At 43.6% G+C, this 27,414-nt stretch overlaps 6 protein-coding genes and 1 long non-coding RNA gene across 12 annotated transcripts; 6 read left to right on the forward strand and 1 right to left on the reverse strand.

Moving 5' to 3' along the window:
• Positions 1-5,816: 5,816 nt before the first annotated feature.
• On the forward strand, positions 5,817-7,350 carry LOC6501311 (heat shock protein DDB_G0288861). Its single transcript, XM_001954934.3, has one exon. It carries the CDS (start codon positions 5,956-5,958, stop codon positions 7,219-7,221), a length of 1,266 nt encoding a protein of 421 aa, XP_001954970.1. The 5' UTR covers positions 5,817-5,955; the 3' UTR covers positions 7,222-7,350.
• Positions 7,351-13,374: 6,024 nt separating this feature from the next.
• LOC6501312 (protein FAM114A2) lies at positions 13,375-15,042 on the forward strand. The gene is made up of 2 exons (XM_001954935.4): positions 13,375-14,488; positions 14,547-15,042. Exons 1-2 carry the CDS (start codon positions 13,449-13,451, stop codon positions 14,932-14,934), a joined length of 1,428 nt encoding a protein of 475 aa, XP_001954971.1. The 5' UTR covers positions 13,375-13,448; the 3' UTR covers positions 14,935-15,042.
• Positions 15,043-15,139: 97 nt separating this feature from the next.
• On the forward strand, positions 15,140-16,132 carry LOC6501313 (uroporphyrinogen-III synthase). The gene has a single exon (XM_001954936.4). The coding sequence runs from the start codon at positions 15,274-15,276 to the stop codon at positions 16,033-16,035; it is 762 nt and encodes a 253-aa protein (XP_001954972.1). The 5' UTR covers positions 15,140-15,273; the 3' UTR covers positions 16,036-16,132.
• Positions 16,133-16,349: 217 nt separating this feature from the next.
• LOC6501314 (acylphosphatase-2) lies at positions 16,350-17,121 on the forward strand. The gene is made up of 4 exons (XM_001954937.4): positions 16,350-16,584; positions 16,638-16,654; positions 16,711-16,820; positions 16,873-17,121. Exons 1-4 carry the CDS (start codon positions 16,401-16,403, stop codon positions 16,985-16,987), a joined length of 426 nt encoding a protein of 141 aa, XP_001954973.2. The 5' UTR covers positions 16,350-16,400; the 3' UTR covers positions 16,988-17,121.
• Positions 17,122-17,269: 148 nt separating this feature from the next.
• On the forward strand, positions 17,270-25,613 carry LOC6501315 (flocculation protein FLO11). Of its 6 annotated transcripts, none has more exons than XM_044714051.1 (9): positions 17,270-17,470; positions 18,565-19,345; positions 19,416-20,580; positions 20,967-21,478; positions 21,670-22,068; positions 22,326-22,650; positions 22,719-22,835; positions 22,959-23,853; positions 23,917-25,613. In XM_044714051.1, exons 2-9 carry the CDS (start codon positions 18,679-18,681, stop codon positions 24,487-24,489), a joined length of 4,653 nt encoding a protein of 1,550 aa, XP_044569986.1. In that variant the 5' UTR covers positions 17,270-17,470; positions 18,565-18,678; the 3' UTR covers positions 24,490-25,613. The 6 variants fall into 6 exon arrangements, with proteins under 6 accessions (XP_044569986.1, XP_032307349.1, XP_032307351.1 ...); XM_032451458.2 differs by having other exon boundaries at positions 17,270-17,440; XM_032451460.2 differs by having other exon boundaries at positions 17,270-17,440; positions 21,670-22,008.
• Positions 20,222-26,270, reverse strand: LOC123256987. The gene is made up of 3 exons (XR_006506869.1): positions 26,134-26,270; positions 20,440-20,747; positions 20,222-20,363 (listed from the first exon to the last, which is right to left on the reverse strand). It is a non-coding gene; the product is annotated as an uncharacterized LOC123256987 (long non-coding RNA).
• LOC6501316 (ficolin-3) lies at positions 25,566-26,983 on the forward strand. The gene is given in 4 exon segments (XM_001954939.4): positions 25,566-25,704; positions 25,761-26,079; positions 26,153-26,389; positions 26,392-26,983. Coding segments are annotated over 4 exon segments (1,047 nt in total). The 5' UTR covers positions 25,566-25,698; the 3' UTR covers positions 26,877-26,983.
• The last annotated feature ends 431 nt before the right edge of the window (positions 26,984-27,414 follow it).

Raw genomic sequence — 27,414 nt, forward strand, 5'->3', positions numbered from 1 at the left:
CTTTCTTTGAGACCAAACGTCTATATAGTAAAAAAACAAAAATACACTGAAAATAAACTTTTTTTTTTAGAAAAAAAATTATTTTTCAAAATTGACTCGACTGATCCTTTTTTTTTATTGCACGTGTAGATAGCTTTTGAGATGACGCAACTTTCGATATATCGCTTATATCTGGCAAAATCCGTTAACTCAAGATATAGTCCTGTAAGTGCAGCTACCCATTTTGTCCAGCCTCTTGTGAAGCTTGCATTTACTTATACATGTGTGTGTATTTGATTGGCAACTTTGCTTTTTGGAGTCTGCTTATATTTGGTCAATACCCTAAAAAATATGGAGTATGTATATCTTTTCAGATTTTAGTTTATTTATTAAAAAATAAAATCCAAATAAAAAAGGGCTTGAAAAGCAAAACGTAAACATTGACTCAACTTGGACTCGAACCCAGGCCCTCTGTGTTAGGAACCACGACGCTCTCCACTCGACTAACCTAGAACTGTGTTGCTTGATGGCAACTTTTGTTGTAATTCTGCTTTGTGTTTCAGTGTCTCATGTCTTAATGAGAAGACTCAGAAGATTGGTACTTCAACCGACCCGGTCCGACATTTCTTTCAGAAGTTATTCAAGAAATTCGATTTTTACAGTTTTTTCAAAATGAAGCCAGTGGGTCTGTTTGTCTATATTTTTATACCCTTGCAGAGGGTATTATAATTTTGGTCAAAAGTGTGCAACGCAGTGAAGGAGACATCTCCGACCCTATAAAGTATATATATTCTTGATCAGGATCACCTCCTGAGTCGATATGAGCATGTCCGTCTGTCCGTCTGTCCGTCTGTCTGTCTGTCTGTCTGTCTGTCTGTCTGTCTGTCTGTTTCTACGCAAACTAGTCTCTCAGTTTTAAAGCTATCGAGTTGAAACTTTGCACACATCCTTCTTTCCTTTGCAGGCAGTATATATGTCGGAACGGCCGGGATCGGTCGACTATATCCTATAGCTGCCATATAGCTGATTGATCGGAAATGCCATAACTTTGGGGTTTTTTAAGATAGAGGGTTGGCACTTTCCACACATGTTATATTTGACCAACATTGAACATATTGAATTATTTTGCCCAAAGAGTAATCTGTACCAAGTCCCATCTTTCTTACTTAAAAAACACCAAAGTTTGCCAATTCCGATCGTTGTATGACAGCTAAAGGATATAGTCGGCCGATCCTTATGAAATTTTGCACATAAGATATGTTGGTCAAACATAACATGTGTGGAAAGTCCCAACTCTCTATCTTAAAAAACAACGAAGTTATGGCATTTCCGATCAATCAGTTATATGACAGCTATAGGATATAGACGGCCGATCCCGGCCGTTCCGACTTATGTACTGCCTGCAAAGGAAAGAAGGATGTGTGCAAAGTTTCAACTCGATAGCTTTAAAACTGAGAGACTAGTTTGCGTAGAAACAGACAGACAGACGGACAGACGGACAGACGGACATGCTCATATCGACTCAGGAGGTGATCCTGATCAAGAATATATATACTTTATAGGGTCGGAGATGTCTCCTTCACTGCGTTGCACACTTTTGACCAAAATTATAATACCCTCTGCAAGGGTATAATAAAAAAGAGCTTAAAAAAAGTAAAACATAAGCATTTTGCCTCAACTAGGATTAGAACTCAGGCCCTACCGTGTTAGAAACAACAACGCTCTCCACTCGGCTAATCTCGAACTTCGTTGCTTGATGGCAAATTTTGATGTGTTAATAAGAAGAATGCAAAATTTTATGAGTAGAAAGCTTTATATGCATATGCCCCCACTGAGCATATAATGCATATAAATTTACTTAAATTACGTGTTTCGGTCAAATCATGGATTAAAAGCTAAAAAAAAAACCAGGCAAACCAACTCCGCCAATACTTTTCTAATATTTATTATTTTATATCGCACACCCAAAATAAATTGTTACATTCAACAATTGGTTTAACTAAAAAAACTGGAAAAACGAAATTTCCAGTTTTTTTTTAATTTTTTATCTTTGCGCATTTATTTTAGATATAATACATGTTTATTATATGATTGATCGGATATGCAATAACTTGGTTTTTTTTTATAAGTTAGAAGGATGGAACTTAGTACAGATTGCATTTTGGACAATCTTATCCGATTTGCAAAATTTTATTAGGATAATTGGCTTAACTTTGTTGTTTTTGAAGCTAGAATGATGGGACTATCTATGGTTTCCGTTTTGGGCAATCTAATCCTATGTTTCATAAGAATCGGCCAACTATATCCTATACCTGCCATATAACTGAAAGATCGGAAATGGCACAACCATTCTATTTTTAAAGATGCTTGGGGCTGTTTACAATATTTTGATTAGAAATTTTGTTGATGGTGAAATTCTCATAAGGATCGGACAACTCTATAGGATCCGATATATATAATAATAATATAAGCTTCTGCTTAACTGCAAGGGTATATCAAATTCGGCTCCGCTTGAAGTTAGCTTTCCTTTCTAGTTTTTTTTTTATAATTTATTATATAGTGGAAATCTCATAAGGATAGGCCTCTCATCTGTTAATTTGTTAAAACAATTTGGTTTCCCACAACTATGAAACAATTTTGGATTTTAAATACATTTTTGAGCAAATTTTTAATTAAAATTTTTAAACTAACCAAATTCCAAAACCTTTGTAAATTAAAAATACGTATAACTTCAGAGCCACTAAAGCTATCGAAAAATTCTTTACGTCTTTGGAAAGGTTTTTAATTATTCCACCTTCTTGAATGTCAAAATCTATAGAGTTAAGCAAAAAAAGAGTTTTGATGTTTATCCTTACAATTAAAGTATTGCTAACTATGTGAATCGCCTGTCCAGAGGTTACTTCCATATACATATATTCTATATATTATGCGTTCTGTTTTAAATAATTGAAGATCAATATATACAAAAAAACAACTGATATCATATAAAAAAACCTCTTGACGAGGTAAAGTACCGGTGACGAACCTGCATGCGAAACCCAAAATATCTGATATCAATTTTAGTGACGAAAATATGCTATATAGGTGTACAAAATTGCATATAAAAAATATTCTTGTTCGGCACGTGCAAGAAAAACAAAAACAAATCAGTCACGTGCCGAACAAGAATATTTTTTATATGCAATTTTGTACACCTATATAGCATATTTTCGTCACTAAAATTGATATCAGATATTTTGGGTTTCGCATGCAGGTTCGTCACCGGTACTTTACCTCGTCAAGAGGTTTTTTTATATGATTGAACGATTTTGTTAAAATCCCTATTAAATATTAATACATATTCTTGTTATTTTAAAATAAGTTAATTGAGTTAAAGCTCATTACAAACTGAGTATCGTATTCACGATTCCCAAAATTACTTTGAATTTCTTTTTGAACAAGATACAACATACTATTTTGGGTCAGGAAAAATCAGGTTAAGACCCCATACCGCGACAACAGTTAACAGCCAGAAGATGGCTCAGCAAACCAGCGGAAATGTGTCGCAGCCATTTTGTCTAATTGGCTCTGCTTTTGTCCAACACCACCAACAATTTAGTTGAGAGATAAACCGGAAATGGCGCAGCATTGAGCTAAATATATAGATATGTTTTTTCTGATTTTGGCAACACTTTTGCTAATTAGGGAAATAAATATTTAAGCAGGAGCTGAGCTCAAAACTTTAACATCCACAGAGCGGCTGGCATTTTCCAGCAATGAATTTTTTTTTGCTCAAAAAACTTTGACCCGGCTATAAATCAGCAGCTCGCTGTATCTGCCACCCTTCCCGGCCATCCGCTCTTAACAATTCCATTACAAAAATTAAAAGCAAATGCAAAGAGAACTTTTTCCAACAAGCCCCCGAAAAAAGGAAGAAAATAGTTATTAAATATTTCTTTGGTTCAATTGCTGAGCAAACTTTTCCCAGCACCTAAAAATAAACGAAAAGAAAAATTCCCAAGCCAGCCAAAAGGGACACCGAAGTTTTGTACATGCATTTTTCCCATGGTCCTTTTTTTAAGTTCTTGTTAAATTATTAATTTAACTGATTATCGTTTCTGCATTTAAATATATTATACGAACCTCGTCAAGTTCAAGCACTGGATACCTGTTATATGTACACATGGGCAACAAAAAACTCTTTTTTCATTTTTCATTCAAGAAACTTGCTCAAGAACATAAACTTGTAAATTCCATTAAGTCCAATTTGTAGCCGATATAGCCAGACACCCAATGGCGTTAATTTTTTCTTAGCCAACTTAAAGCTGTAACTACCGATAACTTAAGGTCTAAAACTAAAACTAAAAAATATTTTGTTCTTGGGGTTTGATGCAGTCTACAAATCGATTAAGGTACTGCGCTCAAGAATCGGACGGAAATTGGCGAAGATATAGCCATCGCTGTGGGCCATATTGTGCCTCCCTGCGGCTTGTAGGGGGTCCATCCTTTTTGAAGGGGTTCCCCTGGAATTTTGACGAAAAAACTAAAAAATATTTTGTTGTTGGATTTTGATACAAATATATGAAGAATCAGTCTACAAATCGATTAAGGTATTCCGCTTAAGAATCGGATGAAAATCGACGAAGATATAGCTCTGGCTGGGGGCCATATTGTGCCTCCCTGCGGCTTGTAGGGGGTCCATCCTTTTTGAAGGGGTTCCCCTGGAATTTTGACGAAAAAACTAAAAAATATTTTGTTGTTGGATTTTGATGCAAATTTATGAAGAATCAGTCTACAAATCGATTAAGGTATTCCGCTTAGGAATCGGATGAAAATTGGCGAAGATATAGCTCTCGCTGGGGGCCATATTGTGCCTCCCTGCGGCTTGTAGGGGGTCCATCCTTTTTGAAGGGGTTCCCCTGGAATTTTGACGAAAAAACTACAAAATATTTTGTTCTTGGATTTTGATGCAGATTAATGGAGAATCATTCTACAATTCGATTAACGTATTCCGCTTAAGAATCGAACGGAAATCGACGAAGATATAGCCATCGGTGGGGGCCATATTGTACCTCCAAGCGGCTTCTTACTTTTTGAAGGGGTTCCCCTGGAATTTTGACGAAAAAACTAAAAAATATTTTGTTGTTGGATTTTGATGCAAATATATGAAGAATCAGTCTACAAATCGATTAAGGTATTCCGCTTAAGAATCGGATGAAAATCGACGAAGATATAGCCATCGGTGGGGGCCATATTGTGTCTCCATGCGGCTTGTTACTTTTTTTAGGGAATCCCCTGGAATTTTGACGAAAAAATTACAAAATATTTTGTTCTTGGATTTTGATGCAGATTTATGGAGAATCAGTCTACAAATCGATTAAGGTATTCCGCTTAGAAATCGGATGAAAATTGGCGAAGATATAGCTCTCGCTGGGGGCCATATTGTCCTTGCCTTTACTTTTCATAACTTTTGAAGGGGATCCCCTAGAAAATGTGAAAAAAAAAATTGAAAAAGTATTTCGTTTGTAGATTTATATAGGAATTGATAGGATAGGTATTCCGCTTAAGAATCGAATAAATAATGCCAAAGATATGGTTTTTTCTTACATCTTAGGACTTCAACAAAAATCTCAACTTAAAGGCAGCCAGGATATTGACCTTTATGAGTGGCTAATATATGCGCAGACCGACAAGGAAAACTCAAGGTTATCTGCATGATTAACGAGTTGAGTAAATTTGGCAAAAAAAAGTGAGAAAGCATAAAAACTTTGCAGACATTAGAGGAAAAACTGGCCACAGGCCAATAACATTTGAACGTAGAAGGCTAGGTAAAAAAACGTCGCCTTGAAATATGAAACGTTCCTATTACCTTAGTTTTGTTATAGAAATCAAATTGAACGGACACATTTCCCAAACGGCCCGAAAGGTTTAATTAAAATTTAACAAGTAGTTGTATTTCAAGATTTAGAAAATTTGCATAAAACATTAAGTGAAACAATGAGTTCGGATGAGAATAAGATGGAGGCCGCCTTCAAGAATATGGTGGAGGAGAGCCTCAAGACCCAGTTCGAGCAGAATGGAATTATGGCTAAACTCAGAAGCGAAATGCACGTGAAGGTCCTGCAAATGATGCGGGGGCAGCTGGGGATGACCAAGACGGAACCTCTGATGGGTGTCAGCACATCAGATTCCACCACTGATCGCGCTCTGATCAAGGTAATCAATCAGCTCATCATGGAATTCTTCAATTTTTTCGGCTACCGACACACCTTGGAAACTTTCCGCATGGAAACAGGCGAACGTACATTTTCACGAAGTGAGATCGAAAAGCATCTTTCCATTAGCCCTGTTTCCCCGGAAATACCCATACTGGCCCAGCTGACGATGCGCGTCTGGAATCAGAGTCTGGACCAGGCGATATCCAAAAAGGTGGTGCAGCTTCCCAGTCCAGAGAGTCCCAAGCCCCAGCCCCAGCTCCAGCCCCAGCCCCAGCCCCAGAGAATTCGCAAGTTAAAGGACGAACAGGAAATTTTGCAAAGATCTCCTGGCAAAGAAATCAAACAAAAGAAACTAATTCAAAACAATCAGAAACTGATTATGAACGATCCTCTCAGGAAGCGCATCGTGGGGCTGAAACCATCAAAGAAGCAACTTCCACTTTCCGTCAATAAACCTGACCAGAAAGCATGTACTGAAAGTTCAGAGTCGGAATTGGAATCGTATTATAGCGAGGATTCCGAGGATAGTGATGCTTATGCCGATATTCCCGACAGACACGTCTACATCGAGGAGCTCCCACCAGAGGGAAAGTACGATGCTGGCCATGGCGAAGAAGGACCCTACGACGCGAAACAGAATTTCGCCGAAAACCTCTTCCAGCGTTATCAGCGGGAAATCAGTCAGCGGAATGAAGGACCCAGCACATCCAGGAAGACAACTAAGCCAAAAGGATGCAAAGGTAAGCGTCAAGCCAAATCCACTGAATCCGAGAACAGCTCGCAAATGAGCGGCAGGGAAGCCTTGGAGTTGCAACTTAACACCTGTCGAAGTAAGGGTGCAACCTCCAATCCAAATTCCACTAGGAAAGCCAGAGGTACTCTTTGGGCAAAGAGCCATCAGGACATTGGAGAAGAAGCCCACCTGGCTGTCACGAAGCCCCAATGTCCCGAGACCCATATTGGAAGCGTCGATTTGAATAGCGATGAGAATAGCGAGGAGGCGGAAGGGGAAGACGATGAAGACGAGGAAGAGGTCAGCGATTAATTAAGATGACCTTAGAGACTCCATCTAATTTAAATATAAATTAAGATCATTGAATGACATTTAGTCTAGTGAAAATTCTAGTCTTCGTTATGAATAAAGATTTTCATACTTTTTATATAAAATATAAAATTATAATAGTTTTTACTTGCAATAGTTCTATATTTTATTTTCAGAAACTCCAAAAGCCAATCATTTAATTACAGGCAGTCCTCATATGCCCGTACTCTTCGTTAATATTCGAAACACAATCGAGAAAGTTAACAATTAGTTAACATGCCTTTGGGGCTCCACGGGGAATGGAATACTGAGTTGGAGGCATGTTCCTGAATGAGGGCCCAGCGTCCATTGTGCTACATCATTATAATTGAAATCAATATCCCCCAGATGCTCCAATGGGGGAAATGCAGTAAACGCGAAACGGATGCCGCCTGTCAATTGGATTGCATTAAAATGGCGTGCGAGTCTTAACACCATTAATTACAACGGCAATGAGTCAATATTATGACAGTTGCAACTGCGGCCCTGCCACAATGAGGCATTGAGAGAGAGAGGGGAGCAACGGGTAGAACAGAGGAATGAGGTGACCAAAGCCAAGGACATGGCTGACATCTTCAATCAATTAATTAGGCCTATTGGGCTTGGCTGTGAGGGTCCGTGACCCTTTCAAGCATTTTGTTCAATTGGATTGATTTTATGCAGATGGTGAAAGGATTTACAGGAGCAACCCCTAAGGGAGGTCCTTCACAATGTGGATTGGGTGTTGAAAATCAATATTGTTTAGGGTTATGGAGCTGTTTATCATAAAGGAAAAGTCAATGAAAATTATAGTACTTGTGGATTATAAATTATTTATAATTTTAAAACATTTTTATTTAAAGGTGACATTTTTTATTCTTTACATTTACACATTTTCATTTGTAAATTTAGTTTATCCTTTCCCATTCAAATTCCTTCAACTTCAAAGGTTCATCAAATTCCAGGCAAGTACTCACGAAATATTGCCAACTGGTGCCACGTTTAACCAATATCCTTCGACGCTCTACGTTCCTACCTATATGTATCTCCACATACATATGTATACGTATATATATATATACGTAGGGTATATATCCATGGCATATCAATAACCCGGGGGAAGCGTTCGAAAAATGCAATTTTAATTAGCCAGACGTGCGACAAACGCACGTAGAACGCATAACCGCAAGATGGCGCTGCAATTAGGCGAACCCATCAGGATCCTGACCCCGTACCGTCCATACCCTGCCATCCAGCCTGCTCCACTCCCTGGACACTGGCCGAGTCACTCAGTCATCGGCTACGTGCTCCTCCGCCAAACAAAATTATGTGGCCAAATGTTCGCGGACGACGGGAAGGACGAGAGGGAGCTGGTTGGCCGGCTATGGCCAAATTACTTTATCGATTTGCCTGGTACATTTGTACAATTTGGCTTGTTGCATACATTACCCGTCGGATGAGCCCACGTGGGTGGTGTGTGGGTGGCCTGGGCCGCATCTGAGGCAAACTGGACGACCACGCTAACGAGCCTCATTAGTGGCATGCGTGGCATCGGTGGCATCATTTTGTTCTTCTCGCTGACATGTGGAAGCGGCCAGATACGTGATTTCTTATTGCATTTCTCAAAGCCGTAATGAGTGGGGACCACGGAAATATTAAAGGACAAACCAAAGAATAAATGGGTCCTCTCAAGAAAAATGATTTAGTTTTTAATTGAAAAATGTCAGAGTTTAAAGCCCTTTCATTATGAAAAGACAACAGTAGCTACCCAATTTAATCTACAAACAATAATAAATGCAATTACTTTCTCTCACTTTAAACTAAGTTATTCAAAATTTGATTTCTTTGTCCAAACTAATCACATTTTCGACTCAAGCCTGCCAAGATATTAAGCCGGACATCAGAATCAGTTTTAAATAAAATTTCCCCAATTATGAACTTCCGATGTGTTTCGTCCAAACAAAATGCCTTGTGTTGGCCCGGCTTACATGGCGTATGTGTAATATTTGTGGTCAGTTTTCCTGGTCGGCCTTAACTCCTGCTGATCTGTCCTTGGGCTGGGCATGGCCAATGATTTGCGGTTTTATTTTGACCAGGCAAAAAGGACTGAACGGAAAAAGCTTATGAAAATTTGTTTTGTCGGCCCACACACTGTTTACAGCAATTTTATTGTGGCCAACTTTTGACTATCATTTTGTGGCTTCTGGCTTGGCCCACATATTTGTATATCCTTAATCCAATCAGCCACGCCCCCTAAGGGCGAAAGAAAGTTTCAAACTCTGATGAATTGCCAAAGACTAAACAAAAAACAACATTAATGATAGAGCGATCGCCACAAGTTTAATGACACTTCGTGTGACTTACTGTGGCCTGTGACCTTATGTGTACAGTGCGTGACATAACGAGCAGCCTGAAATGCGATAAACGCATTATAGTGATTTTTAATGTAAAAGAGATTTGGAAAGTTTCCATAAATTTGGAAAGAAAAACGTAGAATAGAATAGAAATAGAAATAGAAACGCTATCAAAGTGGAATCAATTTCTACAACAGCATTACATTTTTTTTTCTAAAAAAAGACCAAATACAAGTTGACTGCTACCCAATAACTATTTTCCAATCTCAGTTTGAAGAGCAACTTTCACCAAGTCGAACGAAAGTAATCAGCTTACCCTACCCACCCACACTACAGTAAATATTAATGCCACCGACAGGTGCGATTTCCCACAAACCAATTTAAGCAGATCATATATCGAAAGTATTGGCAATAATATCCGATTTTATGGGGATTATCTAACGAAGGAAAACAGAGAAGGCAATCAAACGAGTGCAATTGCTGAGATTAACATTAAGTTTGGGGGAAGCTCGGTGGAAGTCCTATGCGCTGCCTGGTGTCCTGTTGTCTATTAAGTTTTCCATTACAGGCGATAGCGATCAGGACACGCCTTCGCAGCAAAAATTTTCGAAGCGAAGAACACATGTGGGGCAACTTCAAACGTAAATCGAATAAAAGGCCCAAAGTAAAAGCAGTTACCAATATCTAAGGACTTCAAGCCTTCCAGTCCCAGTTCGCAAATGTGTGTGTGTGTGGGTGGGGGGAGGTCCTGGGAAGTGCAATGTGCGAGTGTGTGACAACAATGGCATTCTGATACTTTTGTGTGAGATTTAATGAAATTTGAATCCTTTTGTTGAGTGGAATGACAACAGCAAGGAAGTTCTTGTAGATGTTGTAAGAGAAGGTACAAGCGGGGGCTCTAAGGAGCAGGAAGTAGCAACGAAACGGGTAAGGATATGGAGCCTTCGCCTGTGGGCAAGTTTCGTGTGGCTGCACTGAAATAAATCATACGTATCAATTTCTATTTAAATTTTCATAAACTTGTTTTGTTATAGAATTGATGAAGCAAAGTTTATTTCCAGGAAACCCTTTTGTATTCGTTACTTTTTTTAATTAACTTAATTTTTTCTCTCGGTGTATTGAATATTCATATAGTTCAAGCATCCATGTGGGTGTGTTGGTATTTATATGTATAAATAAATGTGTACATTCGGGTGTCTTACAACAATAGTAAAACAATCTTCTTAATGCACACTTTGGCCTAAAGGAATTTTTCGACTTGTAAGCGATACTTGTAGGGCAGAGATATGTTTTTGGGTCCAGGACTCCCTCCCTACACCACCTACTTCCCCTTTCATCGGTATCGTCAATTTGGCATTAGATACTATACACTTTTGCGTTTATTTATAGATAGGGCACAGCACAGATATATATATTGACAGAGAAACATGTTAATAAACAGCTGGAAGTTTGGTTTATTGTCGTCAGGAACTCTTCAGAAAGAAACATCAAGTGGATGGGAATAAAATTTGAGAGATGGGAGCGAGACTCTGAGACAATATGCTCGGGGGAGCTTGCCAAAAGGGTTCCTCTGTTTGTCCGGGGTTCGGGGGTGAGGTATCAATAACAACGTTGTCCTGGCGGGGGAACTGCGGTGGGGATTGGGAGCCACAGTAACATAGCTCCTCTTCGGATATTAGTTGCCCGACGAGGATGTCAGCTGGCAGACTGGGAAGATGACGATGATGATGATGTTGAGGACCCCTCCATTAATGGGTCCACATGGGTGCCGATGATAATGGCAGAGTCTCATCTTTGTTGTCGACTCCCTGGCCCACATTTGCAGTTGACTCCCAGTTAAGACAAATTTTCAAGTTTAATTTCGAGTATATTCGACAAAGGACAAAATCAATTTGGCAGGGGCCGAGATCAAAGGACACTGCCGAGAGGACTTAATTGAATATGCATAAATTTAATGAAAATAATAGTTGCATTTTCAATATTACTAAAAAAATAAAAAGCAGAATTTGTTGAATTTTTTAAAGATTGACATTTATTTTAAAAGACAATTGTATCATCGTTTTCTTAAAGTAATTTCAATGATACCTAATATCCTGCTCTTGACTGTGTTACACCTACCTTGCCTGCTTCTTATGGCTATCTAGACAAGTGCCAATACATGTATACATATCCTTTAAACACACACATGTAGTATGCCTACAGATTTGCAAAATTTACATTTAATTTTTGGCCCAGACAAGACACCTAACATGCAATTACTATACAGCATCGAGAATATTTGGTTTGGGGGCGGCACTTTAAGGTAATTTCAGGATACCTTATCTGAAAGTATTTCATTGCTTAACTGACGTGTTAGCGGTCTGAATGGCTTGAGGGCTGTGGCATTCGCTTTTTGGCAAGTTTTTAATTAAAAAATAACTCATATCGCACGCCAAGAACTAGTTGCTTTATTTTTTGCTGCAGCGGAAGATACATTTTTTGGTTTGACGCAAATTTCTGGCTTGACGAAATATTCTTGTGGTTCGTTTTGCCTTTCGCCGGGAAAACTCGGCAAGTTTATGAAAATTCTTTGTTTATGTCAAGGTGTGTGTATGGAGAAGTGTGTGGGATGAGGTAGGTGCCAGTTTTCCACGGCATCTGGGGGCGTGCGTAGAAAATTGTGTTGGTTTGTTAATTTTGCTCTCTATGGCACCGTTGCTGCCAAATTTATATGCTGGTTGGCCCGGGTAGGAAAACTTTTCGGCTTTCGCCCGATGAATGTTCATTTGGAGACGTGCGTGTGTGATTTTCTAATTTATGAGCCCAGTTATATGTGGGACAAAAGTAGAAACTTCGGGTTTCCATTTAAACAAATGAATAGAGCAGAACTCATGCAACTGCGAATAATTAAAACATTTTCTGGCGACAAGATATAAAACACAAAAATTGGATGAGAGAATTTCCTTGTCAATTCAAATAAAATACATTCCAAAAACAAACTCTAATTTAATTATCTGTTAATTTAATTAAAAAGAAATATAGTTTAAGTTCAGCAAGGGTTCCAAGCAATGAAAATAACGCAAAAATCAAACAATATCCATGCAAAATATGGATTTTCATAAATGAAAACACAAATGAACACTGTAATTCTTTGTGCAATCAAGTCGGAGCAGACAGCAAAGTTTAATTGACCCACAAAAGCACAAAACAATGCTGGGAAAACAATAATGTTTGCATTTAATACCAAATAGGAATACCTTCCTACTCACCTCCCAATAGGAAACAAACAAAAATGCATGAAAAAGTAAGGTTTGCAGGTGCGTAAGCCCAAGAAAATACAGGTATTTGGCAGCTTAAATATTTCACAAACTAATATCAATTCAATTTGTATGCATTGGGGTCCTGTGTGCGTATGTTTATGTAGATGCTTGGGCAATAAAAAAAAAAAATGGAAAAATTATTTATGAGTTCTGAACCAGACTAAAATGTGAAACAAGAGGAGTTTTTGTCGCATTAGCAATTCGTTTATTGTCTTTTGGTACAATTGAGTTTTAACTTAAAAAACTTTTTAAGCAAATATATAATGTAAATGAAAGTGATACAACTCCCTTTTAGTTTAAAGAGTCTATTTATTAAAGATTATAAATTATTTATTTAAACGCCACCGTTATGCCCCCGCCAAATATCTATTTATCGATAAATAATACCAAAATTTCGCATCATTTTCCCGCCAAGTTGGCAGTTCAGCAAGGACACAAACCATATGCACTTGGAAAAATGTACAAAAAATGTGAAATATGATGGCATATTTATACAATGAATATCGATATATTGATATTTTGATAATTTATACGTGGAGAAGAAAGTCCAAGGCGAATAATGGCAAATAAACCTAAAAAAGAAGAAGGAAGTGGCAATGATTGGGACCAGAGCGATGAGGACGACAACTGGGACGATTGGGGCGACGACGAGGATAAGTTTGTGCATGTGGAGCCACAGGATGAACAGGAAAAGCCAGAGACAAGGAATCCCACCGCAAAAGCAACAGGACACTTGAGTCAAAAACAGGAACTAGGAGCTTCCGTGCAAGCTACAGCTTCTCCGGTAACGGCTACCCCCTCGACGTCGTCACCTTGGGGCCTATGGGGCGGAAAGTTGAGCTCCGTTCTGAGCACCGCCACCGAGGGACTGGGCACCATAACCACGCAAGTCAACCAGGGCCTGAACCAAATAATTGGTGTGCCCGATCCAGAGGAAATGGCTCGCATTAATGCCGCTGAAAGGGCCAAGGATGCACCAGAATCTGCCATAGAAAAGAGCAAAACTCCAGCGAATACGCCGGAAGAGAATCCAGAAGATGACTCCGAATCTGCAGCAGCCTTTGGTCTGGGCTTCGTTACAAATCTCGGCTCGAAGGTTATCAACACGGGGCTGGATACCCTCGAGGGCATTGGAAAAAAAACAATGACCATCTTGCAGGACAATGATCCCAAGCTGATGAACAAGAGGAAACTACTTGGCCTGGAGGCCAACAAACCCAATCTCAGTGAGGTGCTGTTGGAGGCGAAGAAGGATGCTGATCAAATGGAACAATCGCTGATGCAGCTGAGGCTTGAGAAGCAAAAGGCGCAGCTGCGATTCGAGATTCTGTTCGAGAACTACTGCGGCTTGGTCCACTTTGAGGCACTCGAAATCCTGTCCAAGGAGTCGCGCCTCAAACTGGAAACTCTGCTGGAGGCAGTCAGTGGAAATGCCCTCGCAGAACTGCAGGAAACAATCAACGAGGTGAAGGAACTGCTTGAGCTGGAGGACCTCGAGTGCGAGAGCGAAGGGGACTACGAGGCGGAGGAGTTAGGCGAACGCCTGGAGGCCACAATAGCTGATGCGGAGCTGGGAATTAAGTTCGAGGATGTGGTCAAGTGGGTATTCTCTATAACTTATTTAAACTTCCTATTACATCTTTAGTTCTTTTTATAGACACTGGTCCCAGTCGCTGGAATGGCTTAACTCCGAGGAGGCCACCTCTGCCGATCTGGAAGAGGCGTATGCCAAGAGCATCCATGCTCTCAGCGAAGCCTGCGCCCTGGAAATATGCAAGCTGCACAAGATCGCCGAGCTGCTGCTTGTGAAGCCACATCATAGCACGGCCAACGAAGTGGATGGCGTCGTCAATCTCTGCAAGCAGTTCAACGGCCACCTTCAAGGACTCAGTCACAGATACGCTGCCGTCCTGAGCAGCAAACCCGACAAGGAGGATGCCAAAAGCAAAGTCAGCACCTTCTTTGCCGAAATGCTATCTGCGGCACAATTCATTGAAAAAGCCTACAAACTATTTACTCCAATTCTTCAAATGGGAGCCGTTTAAAAGGATTCAAATTGTTGTACTTGCTATTTTTTACGTCTACTTAGTGTCCTCAATAATGCTTGTTTTCTATAAAAATTTCTTGCAAATCAATGTGATAACATTCCAAAACCAAATTGGGAATATCATTTTCCTGGGATGTGGGCTCCTGAATATGCAATTTATATATTTTCCTTATAAAATAGGCTCTTTGTTGGAATATTTCTTTTTTCTTCACATTTCTATAGTAAGCGAGAAATTTTATTCAAAAACTTTCTGTTAAATTCCCGCACAATTCAAAAGCACAACCAATCACGAAGTTTTCACGATTTTCATTTAGTTCGAGTAAATTATATTTTAACCATGTCAGAGCGAAGTAAGCGACCTGTTATCCTGCTGAAAGCGCCGACCGCAGATGACTTATATGGTCCGACGATGCGTAACCATAATCTGGATCCGATTTTTATAGCGCCTTCCCACTTTGTGTTCAAGAACTTAAGGACACTGCGAGCCAAGCTCATGGAACCGCACAAATATGCTGGGATTATCTTTCCCTCACCGCGATGTGTCCAGGCGGTGCACGAAGCACTGGACAGGAATCCCCTGCCCAGCTGCTGGCGCCCTTTACACAACTACGCCCTGGGAAGGAGCACCCACAACGCGGCCTGGTTTACCCTTCAGAATCTACCCACTATGGGTGATCATGCCGCGAACGCCCATAACCTGTGTGATCTGATTGTGGAGACATTCGGACCCAAGCGAGATCTTCCCCTGTTGATGCCATGCGGCAATGGAGTCGGTCAGACCCTCCGTCTGCGATTGGTGGCCCAAGGCTTTCGGGTGGACGGCTGTGAGGCATACGAGAGCCAATCCCATCCAGACTTTGCTGAGCAAATGCGCCACGCTCTGAAATACAAGCGCATGGAGACCATCGTGTTTTTTGGTCCCTCCAGCGTCCGCAGCTCCCTTCAGTTTTTCGAAAAGTACAATGTCTCTTTGAAGGACCGAAAGCTAATAGCCGTGGGAGCAGGAACCAGAAAGGCCATGGAGGACGCAGGCATGCAGATGGACGCCGTGGTGGACCCCACCGACCTGGGCCAGCTATTGAGAGCAATCAAATCCTAGTTTAGTTTGTTGTTTTTATTTGTTTTTACTTTGGTATGCTTTCCAAATCTGTTTAGTGTAATTCTATAGATTAAAGCTCATAAACGTTAAAATTTAATAATTAAAAATTTGAAATAGTTTATCGTTTCTATAAGTATACCGTTACTCCTTCCGATTGTCTCTTCGAGGTCTGAAATTGAATAAAAGATTTATTTATTAATAGAGTGCCAAAAATTTTCTTTTTATTTGAATATTTGGGGATTTAAGTTTATTTTTTGATGACATATTTAAAAAACGTTTTTTTTATTATTTTATTTTTTATTTTTTGAATATCAGAATGGTATATTTGTAGCGCACTGTCTACGGTCTTACTACAAGCGGTCACTATGGCATTGCGATGTGATTCTATTTTGGTTGTCAGAATTATTGTTTCATTGTCTCTATTGGGATATCTAGGTGCAAACAGTTCCAATTCGACGAAAATATACAATCAGGACGTCGCAATGGCAGGATCCGGAAGTGCCAAGCAGCTCTTCGCTTGCAACTTCGAAGTTTTCGGACGAGTTCAAGGTATGAACTTTAGCAGGTTTCCAAATTCTTTAATTACATTCTTTTTTTCGCAGGTGTCTTCTTCCGAAAGGTAAGTTTAAATACAAGAATAAGTGCAGATTTTTAAGAGATATAATTTTATTTTAGTACACGGAACAAACGGCCCAAAAACTCGGCCTCAAGGGCTGGTGCATGAACACCAAAGAGGGCACTGTGAAAGGGCAATTGGAGGGCCCCCTGCCCCAGCTAAACGAAATGTAACTATCCATATATATTTAACAGAAAACAATTAACAATATTGTTTTGCAGGAAACACTGGCTCCAGACCAAGGGCAGCCCAAAATCTGTAATTGAAAAGGCGGAATTCACACCATCCCAGGAAATTGATTCTGCAAGTTTTTCAAGATTCGAAATTCGACGCTAATCTACAGGACATTGTTACAAGACTGTTATTCGTTTAGTTTAGTGCTCCCATAGTGTACATAGAACCCCACAAAACATCCTCATAGCCAACCTATACAAAAATTGCACGCAAATAATACAAATTGCAAAACAGAATTATCGAACCACCCACAGGGTTGCATTTTTTGGTAGTGTGGCCAGTGCTGGCTTACGCCAAAAAGTAGCGACCAACACTCTATTTGTACTGCTCGCACACCCCACTAGATACGCCTTTGCCATTGAGAACCCATGCGCGAGAGCGAGACCACTAGCTGCGCGACATGCGTACTTTGGTCGAAATCGAAAACGAAACGAGTACAGCTTCGATACACGTCGTTTGCTAAAAGCGTAGCAGGGCAGCAGTAAAGCAATGAAAAAACTAAATGAGGAGGAAAATCCGTGAAGCGAGCACCGTACAATTCCAATCCGCCATTGTGTAAGCAAATATTTAGCCACTGTGAACCTTGTGCGTAAAAACCTAATAAAATATTTGATAATTTTCCCAAGAAAATTACACGAAAAATATTCTTGCGTGCGGTGAATGTGGGCATGTGCATGTGTCTCTCCTATATTCGTGTGTATGTGTGGGTGCGAGTTGAGTGGTATTAGTGAGAACTGGACAATACTTTGGCGCTGAAAACCTTTTTCTACTCCCGTTCCGTTGAAAAATGGCATTTGAATTATTCAGAGCGCATATATTGGGCTGTAATATACTCGAAACTAACAAAGGCCATGGGGAAGCAATGCAATGAGATTGTGTAAATAACTGAAAAATAGTGAGGCACACAGTCGTGTGTGTGTTTGTTGGTGTTGGTGTTGTAAAGGCGCGCTCCTACTAATTGCCGTCGAAAAAAAATTCAATAAACTAAATTACATAAAAACATGGAAGCCCGCACGCATGGCGGGAGGCTAGCCCGCCAATTTTCAATAAAAATGATGCAAAGTTTTCAAAAATTGTGATTTACGTTGCGAGGGAGAGAGAGAGCACCCTCTAGGATTTCGTCAGTATGTAAAAAAAAAAAAAAAAAATGTGTGCGTTTTTCTGTCTGCTTCTGCCAGGCCGTATGTGTGTGTGTGTGGGTTCTATACAGTATTTTTTTATTGCGCATCATTGTGTGCAATAGCGCGTTTTCTGGGTGTATGCGCGTGTGTGTGTGTGTGTGTATGTTAGTGTTTGTGTGTGGGGCCATTCCGTACATAACACGCCGGAAAAGAAATAACGAATTGAGATTTTTTTTTTTTTTTTTTTGTAGGAGGCGGGCGGCTAAAACGAGATAAAAAATTAAATATACAAAGAGAAAAAAAAGCGGCGTTTTTTTTATACATGCCTAGACTTGATTATCCATCCGCCAGGAACTCCTAAAAAAATAAACTATTTCATTAAAAAAATAATTTGTTAAAAATATTGTATTTAAATATTAAAATGAGACTCATTAATCAAGTAGCCCGCGCGTTTTCTTTAAAAAAAAAAAAAGTGAGCCTATCGTTTGCCTTCAAAACGTTGATTTTTGCGAGCGTTTGTTGAAATAAATTCGTTCGTATTTTATTTCGTTTCAAAAGCGACGATCTGTTCAGGATTAGCCCTTCGAGCGTAGAGTCCAAGTGAAGAGATTCCAGCGATTCTACCGTGAGAGAGAGAGAGAGAGGAGCGACCCAAATGCCCAAATCACAACGATGGCACCAGCGCTCACAGCCGAGCCACTAAGTCCCAAGGAGAAGCTGACCAGCACCGCCTCGCCCTCGGCCTCGATCCGCAGCTCCTCCTCCTCTGGCGGAGACGGCGGCGGCAGCGGCGGCGGCATTGGAGCGGGCCTGGCCAAGAAGCCATCAACGCCCACACCGGCCACGGCCACCACGCGGGTCACCCGTTCGGCGTCAGCTGCCCAGCAGCGGTCACCGCTAGTGAACAACAACAACAACAATAAGCGAAAATCAAATAATAGCATCAAGCCGACTAGTAATGATACAATGGGGCTGAGCACGGCCCCCAATCCGCATAGCAGTAGCAGTACAGTGGCGGCTGCTGCCGAGCCCGTGGTGGTGGCCTCCACCAGCGAGAGCAGCAACAGCGCCGCCAACTCCAGCACCACCTCCAGCCCCCTGAAGGACAACTCGACGGCCCAGCTCCTGGCGGATCTGACCATCAACTTCGAGGAGACCCTGTCCGCGGAGATCTGTCTGAGGAAGACCTTACCCGAAGTCAGTTTGGGTAAGGAGCCGGCGACGTCGGCCGCTGTCACGGGTGCCGGCCCAAAGTCCGCCGTAGAAGTGGCAGTGGCCGGCCAGTTACTGATCCCCGCCACGGAGGAGCTGCCAAAGATAGAAACCGATAACTTGGAGGGTAAGTGCGACTAGCGACATTTCTAACTTACCTCCCGTTTCAACGATTTCCATCGCCTGCTTGTTTTCAGAACGCCTTAGTCAGCTGGATGGCAACGCCAGTGGGATTCCCGAGGAGCAGCTGGCGGCCCAGCTGCCTCCGCCCCCGGCGATTGCCCAGCAGGAGCCACCAGCTGCGCCGAGCACACCCAGCAGGCCCCAGCAGCCAGTGCATCCACAGTTGGAATCGCCGCAGCAGGCGCGGCACCAACAGATGACGCCTCAGAGCACCACCAGCTCCATTAACTTCCTCAAGGACGGAGCTGCGGGCGAAGTTCTCGAGGACCAGGACATCGAGGAGGTTCTAAAGGCCCTGAAGACCTTCGACGGCGAGTTCTTCAGTGATGTGTGGGAGGAGGCCGCGCCAGCTGCGCCGATAGCGACAGCGGCACCGGCCAACCTCCCGGAACTTGCCGAGGATACCAAGCCGAGCATTTCCAGTGCGAGCGTGGTGACACCTGCGAAGCCGGAGCGGCCCTGGCAGGAGAGCCATGCCGAGCTAGAGCAGCAGCAGCACGTCCTTAACCGGCGGATCGAGTTCATGCTGCGACGCATGCGGAAGTATCAGGCGCGTCAGATGTGCCGGCACACCAGCGACGAGGTAGCCGGCATCTTCGAATGGTCCGCCCGATCTTCCCACAAGACACCCAACCCGGTGCGGAGTTCCACGCTGACGGAGCAGGAGGCCACGGTACAGTCCATTGTGTCGGGTCGACCCGGTTCCTCCTTTTGGGAGGAGCAGAAGAAGCATCCTTTGCCGGCCAGCCAGATGAGCAGCCTGATCCGCCACATTGCGACAGCGGCGAAGCACCAACAGATCTGCAACAGTGCCAGTGGAAGTTCGGCAACGCTGGCCCCATCGTCCAGTTGGTACAACAGCTCCAACTCCACCACGATCCTGGGCAAGCGTCCGCGAAAGAATCAACTGGAAGCGACGGCAGCGGCAACGGCACCAGGTGGAACGACGGCAGCATCGGGTTCTGTTGGGGATGTGAATGCGCCGAGGGCGGACGATATAGTGCCCAATTATGACACCTATGTGACCAGCGAACTTACCCACGTGGCCGGGCTCCTGCACACGGAGCTGCGAGAGGTCCAGAACGCCATCGATTCGGACGCGACGGAGTCGAGTTCGGGCGGAGAGTCCGCCGACGAAATGGTCACCTACAACAACACCCAGCAGCGCTCCCTGTCCATGTAAGTGGCTCCTCCCGTTTTGTTCGATATATTCCAACTTCCTTCCGACTGACTGTGTGTGTTCCGATGCTTCCGAGTCGAATGTGTTGTCATTTTCTGGCCGTTCCTTGCTGTCAGCTTTTTTATCGAATTAGCCGGGGGATCGATTGGAGTCGTGTCCGATAGACCTGTGGGAACAAAAATGTTAATTTCTGGGCCAAGATCTGGGCAAAGATTTCTTTTTTTTTTTTCAAGCAACCGAAAAGTAAACTATTTTATGACAGGACTGCATGATTTTCATATTTTTTTTTAAACTATCGCTTGAGATTAAATTTTTAGGGATTTCTTTAAAAAATATGATCAGTACTTTAGTCTTTAAATATTTAAACTCTACCCTTCTATTGCAGCTCCCGACGAGCTGTTTGGCGCTACTCGAGGGATCGGGCCGCCATCGCTCTGCGCTGGTCGTGGCTCTGCGCCCAGCTGACCGACTTGGAGATGAAGATCCGCCAGCACAGCGACCTCTACTTGGAGCTGACCCAGACCAAGGGCCAAGTGCAGCTGCTGCCGACGGGCAAGTCCGAAGTCGACCCCCCCGAACCTGCTAATCATCAAGGAGACCGCGCCGCGGAAGAGGCCGCGCCCACCGACTGGCTGTGCAGTCGAGCGCGACCCTTGGTCCTGTCGGAGTTCCGGAAGCGCAAGCTCTTCCAGACGACCAACATGCACACGATTTCGAAGAAGGCCGCCCGGCCCAGCAACATCAAGTGCGGCTGCCAGTGGCCCCAGGTGCCCTGTACCCTGTGCACCGGGCGAGCGGATCCGACGGCGCCCCGCGAGCTGGCCGAGACGATGATGCCCGCCACCCGGGTGGCGCTGCTAGACGCTGGCTACCATCCAGTGCTCAGTTTCGCCAGCGGTGAGTGCCAGATTCGGTTTCGGGTCTATTTTGGGTTTTCGGAAATGGAATGCCATGGACAAAATAAATGTTATTTGAAACCCATTTGCACGACTGTTTCGGTAGACTGTTCCTTTAACCCTTTCTGAATTCCATTTCCCCAAGCCGGAAGGCAGAGTCCGCATCAAAATAATAATCTAATTTGCTTTTAGATGTCAGCCAGAGTGTCCACTTGGAAGCCATTGCCCGCCAGCCGGACTGGCAGTACCGAGTGATGCGGAGCCAGGCCAAGGCCATTGCCAAGAGCGTGTGGAAGGCGGAGCGCGAGGCGCTGGCCTCCGGCGGCGGCACTGGCGGCCATACCGGCAGCCGGCGATCGGGCGATGGTGTCAAGAGGCGTTATATTCGACGCAAAGAGCGCAACAATAACTCAAATAAGGATGCGGGCAGTGGATCTGCAGCAGCAGGAGCTGGAGCTGGAGCTGGAACAGGAGGAGCAGCAGTCGGAGTTGGAGTCAGCGGCGGGGGAGGGGATAGCGGAAATGGTACTGGTACTGCTACTACTTCTTCTTCTTCTACTACGCCTACTACAACGCCACTTGTGGCCAACAGTAAATTATTGTAAACATGACGAAATTCGATAATTGTTATTAACATAAAACAACAACAATCTTTTGCATCTCTTCTTCTTCTTTTTCTTTACACGAACCAACAAAAAAAAATCAAAAAATATCCAAAAAAAACACCCAACAAACATCACAACCAACAAACAACAACAACCAACTTCTACAAATCCTCCACCAAATTGTTTTATTTTGCCATTCCGTTCTTTATCTCCGTCTCTCCGCGCACTCCGGACGGATTACAGCGGGCAAAAGGCAACAATCACACAACCAAAACCAAAACCCAACTGGAACGAACAGTTCCAGCTCGCCGTGGACAGACTCTCGCCAACGCCCACGACCACGCCACCACAGTCCCTCCTCAACCTCGATCTCGGCCTCGATCAGCGGCGCTAAAAAATCCCGCAAGTCCACCAATACCAACAGCAGCAGCATCAGCACTTCCACCCAGCACCACCACACCACCAACCATCATCTGAACGGCTACGGGGATCGGTTCGGAGATCATCAGAGCAACAGCAGCAGGAGTCGCCGCAACTCCTCGCCGTCCCATGGTCATCGAATCGAGAGGTAATAGCTCATGGAATGTGCTTTAATCTTGGGATCTAATATTACTTTCTTGTATCTCTCTCCGGCAGAACCTCGGATCGGCGCATTCGTCCTGTTTACGACATAGATAACATCGTGATTCCCTACAGCATGGCTGCCCAGACAAGAGTGGAGATCCTGCCCTACAAAGAGATACCTACACCCAAGTGAGTAACAAGTTTTCTTTTCAAACGCCTACTGTTTTTTTTTTTTATATAATATATTATATATTATATTCCGACCATATACTTATCTATTCTAATTCCAATTACACTCAACCATCGTTCCAGGTGGCGCATTGTTGACAGCGATGGTGATAAGGCGAAGCAGTCGACGCAGACGGATGAGTCACCGGCCGAGAGCAAGCTCAGCAATGGCCAGACAACAGGCGACCAGGCACCCCAACCACCAGAACAGCCTCCGAAAGTCAATGGTCTGCGCCAGAAGCAGAAACAGGAGGCAGTCAGGCACAACAACAACAACAATAACACAAACGTAAACAACAACAAGAATGGACTGGTGAACGGGAATGCCGGCACCGGCAAGGAGGAAGCCAAGGTGGAGGAGAAGACGATGCCAGAGAAGAGCGACGAGAAGACACCGGCGGAGGAGCCAGCGAAGAAGCCGAAGCTGAATGGAAAAATCACAAAGACTCCGAGTGCTAAGGCAGGCGAGACGTCGCCAGCAGCACCAGAGCCACCACTGCCGAAACGACCCAAGCTGGAGAAGGCGAATGGTCAGGTTGTGGACACACCTGGCCAGAAAGCGGCAGATAAGCCGGAGGAAGCCAATACCGAAGAGAAGGAACGGGAAGCTGAGGTGGAGGACCTTTCGGATGAGGCCTTCATTGCGCGACACCATCTGGCCATGCTCGAGGAGCGTCGGCGGTATGAGACCTTTCTGAAGTTTCCCTGGACACCCAGGCCACGTGCGAACCGGCGGATAGATAGTCGCGCCGAGTCGAGTGGAGCCAACACCCCGGATCCCGCATCCCCAGCTCCAGTTGGCGCCGGGGCCATGGACAACGAAAGCATCCCCTCGCCGCTGGCCCATCCGCTCGAGGGCTTCAACGAGAGCGGCGAGCTGATAGGCACGGGACAGTCGCGTCCCAACCGCCGCCGAACCACCTCCAGCAAGCTGAAGGAGCAAGCGGAGCGGCGCAGCACCACGCCCGACTTGAGGGAGGTCAGTAGACTTGTGTGTATAGTGAAGCAGTCCATTTCCTAACTCCCAGTGCTATCTTTGCAGGCTTATGCGCTGATGCCACCGTCGCCATTCGAGCCCCTGCACTTCCCGCTGTCGGAGGAGGTCTACCAGCGGATGCTGGCCGAAACGTACGCCACACCCAGGTACTTGAACGTCTCGAAGCGAGCGAAGAGCAAGTCAATATCCTCGAACTGCGACGGAAGCAGCTCCCAGGGAGCCGGTAGCAAGGGAAGCCGGCGGAGCAGCAAGACGAAGACAAAACTGAACGGCCAGCTGAATGGGCAGTTGAACGGACACCCGGCGGCCGCGAAGACCAATGGTCTGGGTGGTGGTGGTGGTGGGAAGGAAGGTGAAATTTCCGAGCCGGAGGAGGAGGATATGCTGCTGGAGGAGGAGGACGACGACTATCCCAAACACTACTTGGTGCCGCTGGACGATGAGCAGCAATCGGCGCCAGATGCGGAGCAGGACGTGTACGATGAGGCGATCAAGGCCTATCTGGGGGATCAGGAGGGGATCGATGAGGATCTGGGCAACGATCCGTTCGAGGACGACGACCCCAACGATCCAGAATGGAGGAACCGGACGGACGGCGTTCGCAGCCGGCGTGTCTAGAGTCTAGAGAGGGAATCCGGAAACCAGAGCCCTAATCCCCTAATCCGTAATAGCTATCGATTTCGTTATTTCACATTTGTTTTAAACGATTCGTCAACGTTTTTAAAAACAATTCAGAGTAGAGGACGCAAGCAGCGCATCAATTTTAATTTGTTTCGAAATGGAATTGTTCAACTCACCACAACTTTGCCTACTTTAAGCGATCTTCTAAGTTATTTAGTTCTACAAGCCACAAACACACAGAAAGTGAAGAAACACAGAAATGTACATACAAGATACAACACTAGGCTAAGGCAGTTATTGATAAATGTTAACTAATCGGAAGAGATAGGGACGTAGAGGTTCGTAGAGAGTATGATATGATATGATAGGCAGTTAGGCAGTTAGGAGATGCAGAAACCTTCGATTAAGAAAAAAAAAAACAACACCCGCTTGGGCTTCAAGCCAAAGTGCTTCGATAATAAATTACTAAGTTAACCTTAACACACACATATATATATACGCGAGAACACAGTAAATATATTAAAATGTAATATTAAATGTAATTACATTTGAATGTAAGTGCCGAGAGGGCAGTTGGCAGAAGATTTGAAATGTATTCGCACCTGCACCACACAAAACGATATAACTTACAAGAATCCAAGCAAGAAAATGAAACGTTATTCTGTAAATTGATGATCCAGCTTACCGCCTGGCCTGGCACTCTAGTGGCTCAGCACATTAGGCCTGGCTATGGGCCCGTATTTCTTACTATATATATTATATTTTAAAGTTTATCAAATGTAACTGTATAGAGAGGTCCTCCTGGGAGGGAGCGCGAGAAGCGATCGAACGATATATGTATGTATATGTATTTTTAGTTGCCTAGGCGTTTTCATTTCTACCTTAAAAGTTAGTTGCTAATTCTAGAGATTAAAAATTAAAACAAAAACAACAAAAAAAAAAACTAAAGAATACCTAGTGCGGCTATGTCCGGAACAAATGTTTATTCAATTTCGTTTTCTACTGTACTGCTAGAGACGAGTTTCGTTCGTTAATACTTGAGAAACAATTCAACCATAATGTGAAGATTACCAAGGAGCGCAGAAATACAGAAATACAAAAATCTATATTCATAAAAACTACCACACCAGATGTTCGGCATGGACTGCTCCGCTCGGAGCATGTGGTCTGGTGACTTCATAGTTGCTCTTTGAACTTGGAACTGAGATGAGGGTGAGATGGGGATGGGTTTTCTTAGAGCACTTTTTGCAAAAACTATTCAAAATCAGCTTCCTGTGGTGTTCCTGATGGCGTGGAGCTGCGCCTTCTTTGGCCAGAGTCATGAAATCAACCTGGACCCCGGCTTGGATTTGATTAAAACTTTGTTGGATAAGCAGGCCCAGAGTCTGAGGGAGTTGGAGACTAATCTGAACCGTGTTCTAAGCAAGGTCCTCTTCCTAACCGAACTTTCTGCCGGAGGAAGGAACTGCAGTTCTTCTGGGGTGGATCTTCAGGATCGTTTGGACAAATTACTTCTAAAACTTCAACAGGAAGAGAGCTCTATAGCTATACTTCGGAGGTTAGAAGATTCCCTGAATTCCAAGGTGGGTAAGTTCTACTTCTCAAGTAATCCCCCAAAAAGAGTTATAGCTTCCGACTCACCTGCAAGTCACCTGTCCAGACTTCAGCCAGCCCGACAAATCTGATTGCCACGAACTGGATGAAAAGCAGCGTGTCAGTGGCGTTTATAGGTTTCTGGAACCGGACCTTAACAAGCTCCAGCGGGACTTCAACGAAAGGTACTGCTTCTTCGCCAGGGAGGGACCCGCCTGGACGGTGATTCAGCAAAGAGGTTTCTCCGACACACCCGAGGACTTTCAACGCAGCTGGAACGAGTATCGCGCCGGCTTCGGCAACATGTCCGGAGATTTTGGTTTGGGAACGAGTTTACACACAAGATTCTCTACCGGGACGACTACGAACTCGGAGTGGAACTGACGGATGGAGACAAGCAGCCAAACAGTGACTGGGCGGAGTATTCGACATTTCGATTGGACAGCGAGGCGTACAATTATCAGTTGACGGTGGACGGTGGATTCCGGGGTTCCCTACCCGATGCCCTGGAGTTGCTCAATCAGGTGGACTTCAGCACCGATGATCGGTGGAGTGATCTCTCCGCCACCTCCGGAGCTGGAGACATCTGCAGTGAGTCGTACGGCGGTGGCTGGTGGTTCAACGGATGTACACAGTCTAATTTGAATGGCCACCAGGACGTCCACCAAGCAGCCATCATTTGGCCTGGTTGGGTTTCGGGGATCGGGCAACCCGGACCCAGGAGCTCGCGCATGATGGTCCGACCCGTTGTACGCGCCACGGCACCAACTACGGACAAAGACGAAGATTAAGGAATCTTTGAAAGATTTCATTGAAGGCACTCGGAGATTTAAATGGAAAGTTGAATTGTAGATGTTGCCTCGTATTTACAAATAAACGAACAAATATACGTTACCGATAGCTATTGCTGGTGAAAGCTTCGATAGTGCCATCTCTGGTGAAAGTTTCATCTCTCACGAAAGGGGCTCCCGGTCGATGCAGGAGTTTTGAGGGTTGCCCAGCACTAGTTTCCAGGGCTGTCAGGGTAAAGTATTAATTTTAATTTATAATTTTTAGTAATTTTAAAGAGCGGTAAAGATAATAATAATAAATATATGATATATAAGACTCACAATTTTTATAAACTATCTAATTTAAAGCCTTTAATTTGTGCTATTCATAGCACAATTTCTATGATGCTTGCAATTCCTTAGTAATTATTATTTTACCTAATTTTACCTTATTAAAGCTTCTTAATTGTATTTCTTAGTTGGATTTCTTAGATTCTGGGTAATTTCTTTGTTTTTATTATAAGCGCCATAAATGTTTAAATTTATAGAGTTGCCAGAT

This window comes from Drosophila ananassae, chromosome 2L, assembly GCF_017639315.1.
Source record: "Drosophila ananassae strain 14024-0371.13 chromosome 2L, ASM1763931v2, whole genome shotgun sequence".
Taxonomy (NCBI): Eukaryota; Metazoa; Arthropoda; class Insecta; order Diptera; family Drosophilidae; genus Drosophila; species Drosophila ananassae.

Bases quoted from the DNA above. Each gene is read 5' to 3' on its own strand.
- LOC6501311 (XM_001954934.3), top strand. From the start codon at position 5,956: ATGAGTTCGGATGAGAATAAGATGGAGGCCGCCTTCAAGAATATGGTG.
- LOC6501312 (XM_001954935.4), top strand. From the start codon at position 13,449: ATGGCAAATAAACCTAAAAAAGAAGAAGGAAGTGGCAATGATTGGGAC. The intron at 14,489-14,546 runs GTGGGTATTCTC...TTCTTTTTATAG, and splicing joins AAGTTCGAGGATGTGGTCAA to ACACTGGTCCCAGTCGCTGG.
- LOC6501313 (XM_001954936.4), top strand. From the start codon at position 15,274: ATGTCAGAGCGAAGTAAGCGACCTGTTATCCTGCTGAAAGCGCCGACC.
- LOC6501314 (XM_001954937.4), top strand. From the start codon at position 16,401: ATGGCATTGCGATGTGATTCTATTTTGGTTGTCAGAATTATTGTTTCA. The intron at 16,821-16,872 runs GTAACTATCCAT...ATTGTTTTGCAG, and splicing joins CTGCCCCAGCTAAACGAAAT to GAAACACTGGCTCCAGACCA.
- LOC6501315 (XM_044714051.1), top strand. From the start codon at position 18,679: ATGGCACCAGCGCTCACAGCCGAGCCACTAAGTCCCAAGGAGAAGCTG. The intron at 20,581-20,966 runs GTAAGTGGCTCC...CTTCTATTGCAG, and splicing joins CAGCAGCGCTCCCTGTCCAT to CTCCCGACGAGCTGTTTGGC. The intron at 22,069-22,325 runs GTAAATTATTGT...GACGGATTACAG, and splicing joins AACGCCACTTGTGGCCAACA to CGGGCAAAAGGCAACAATCA.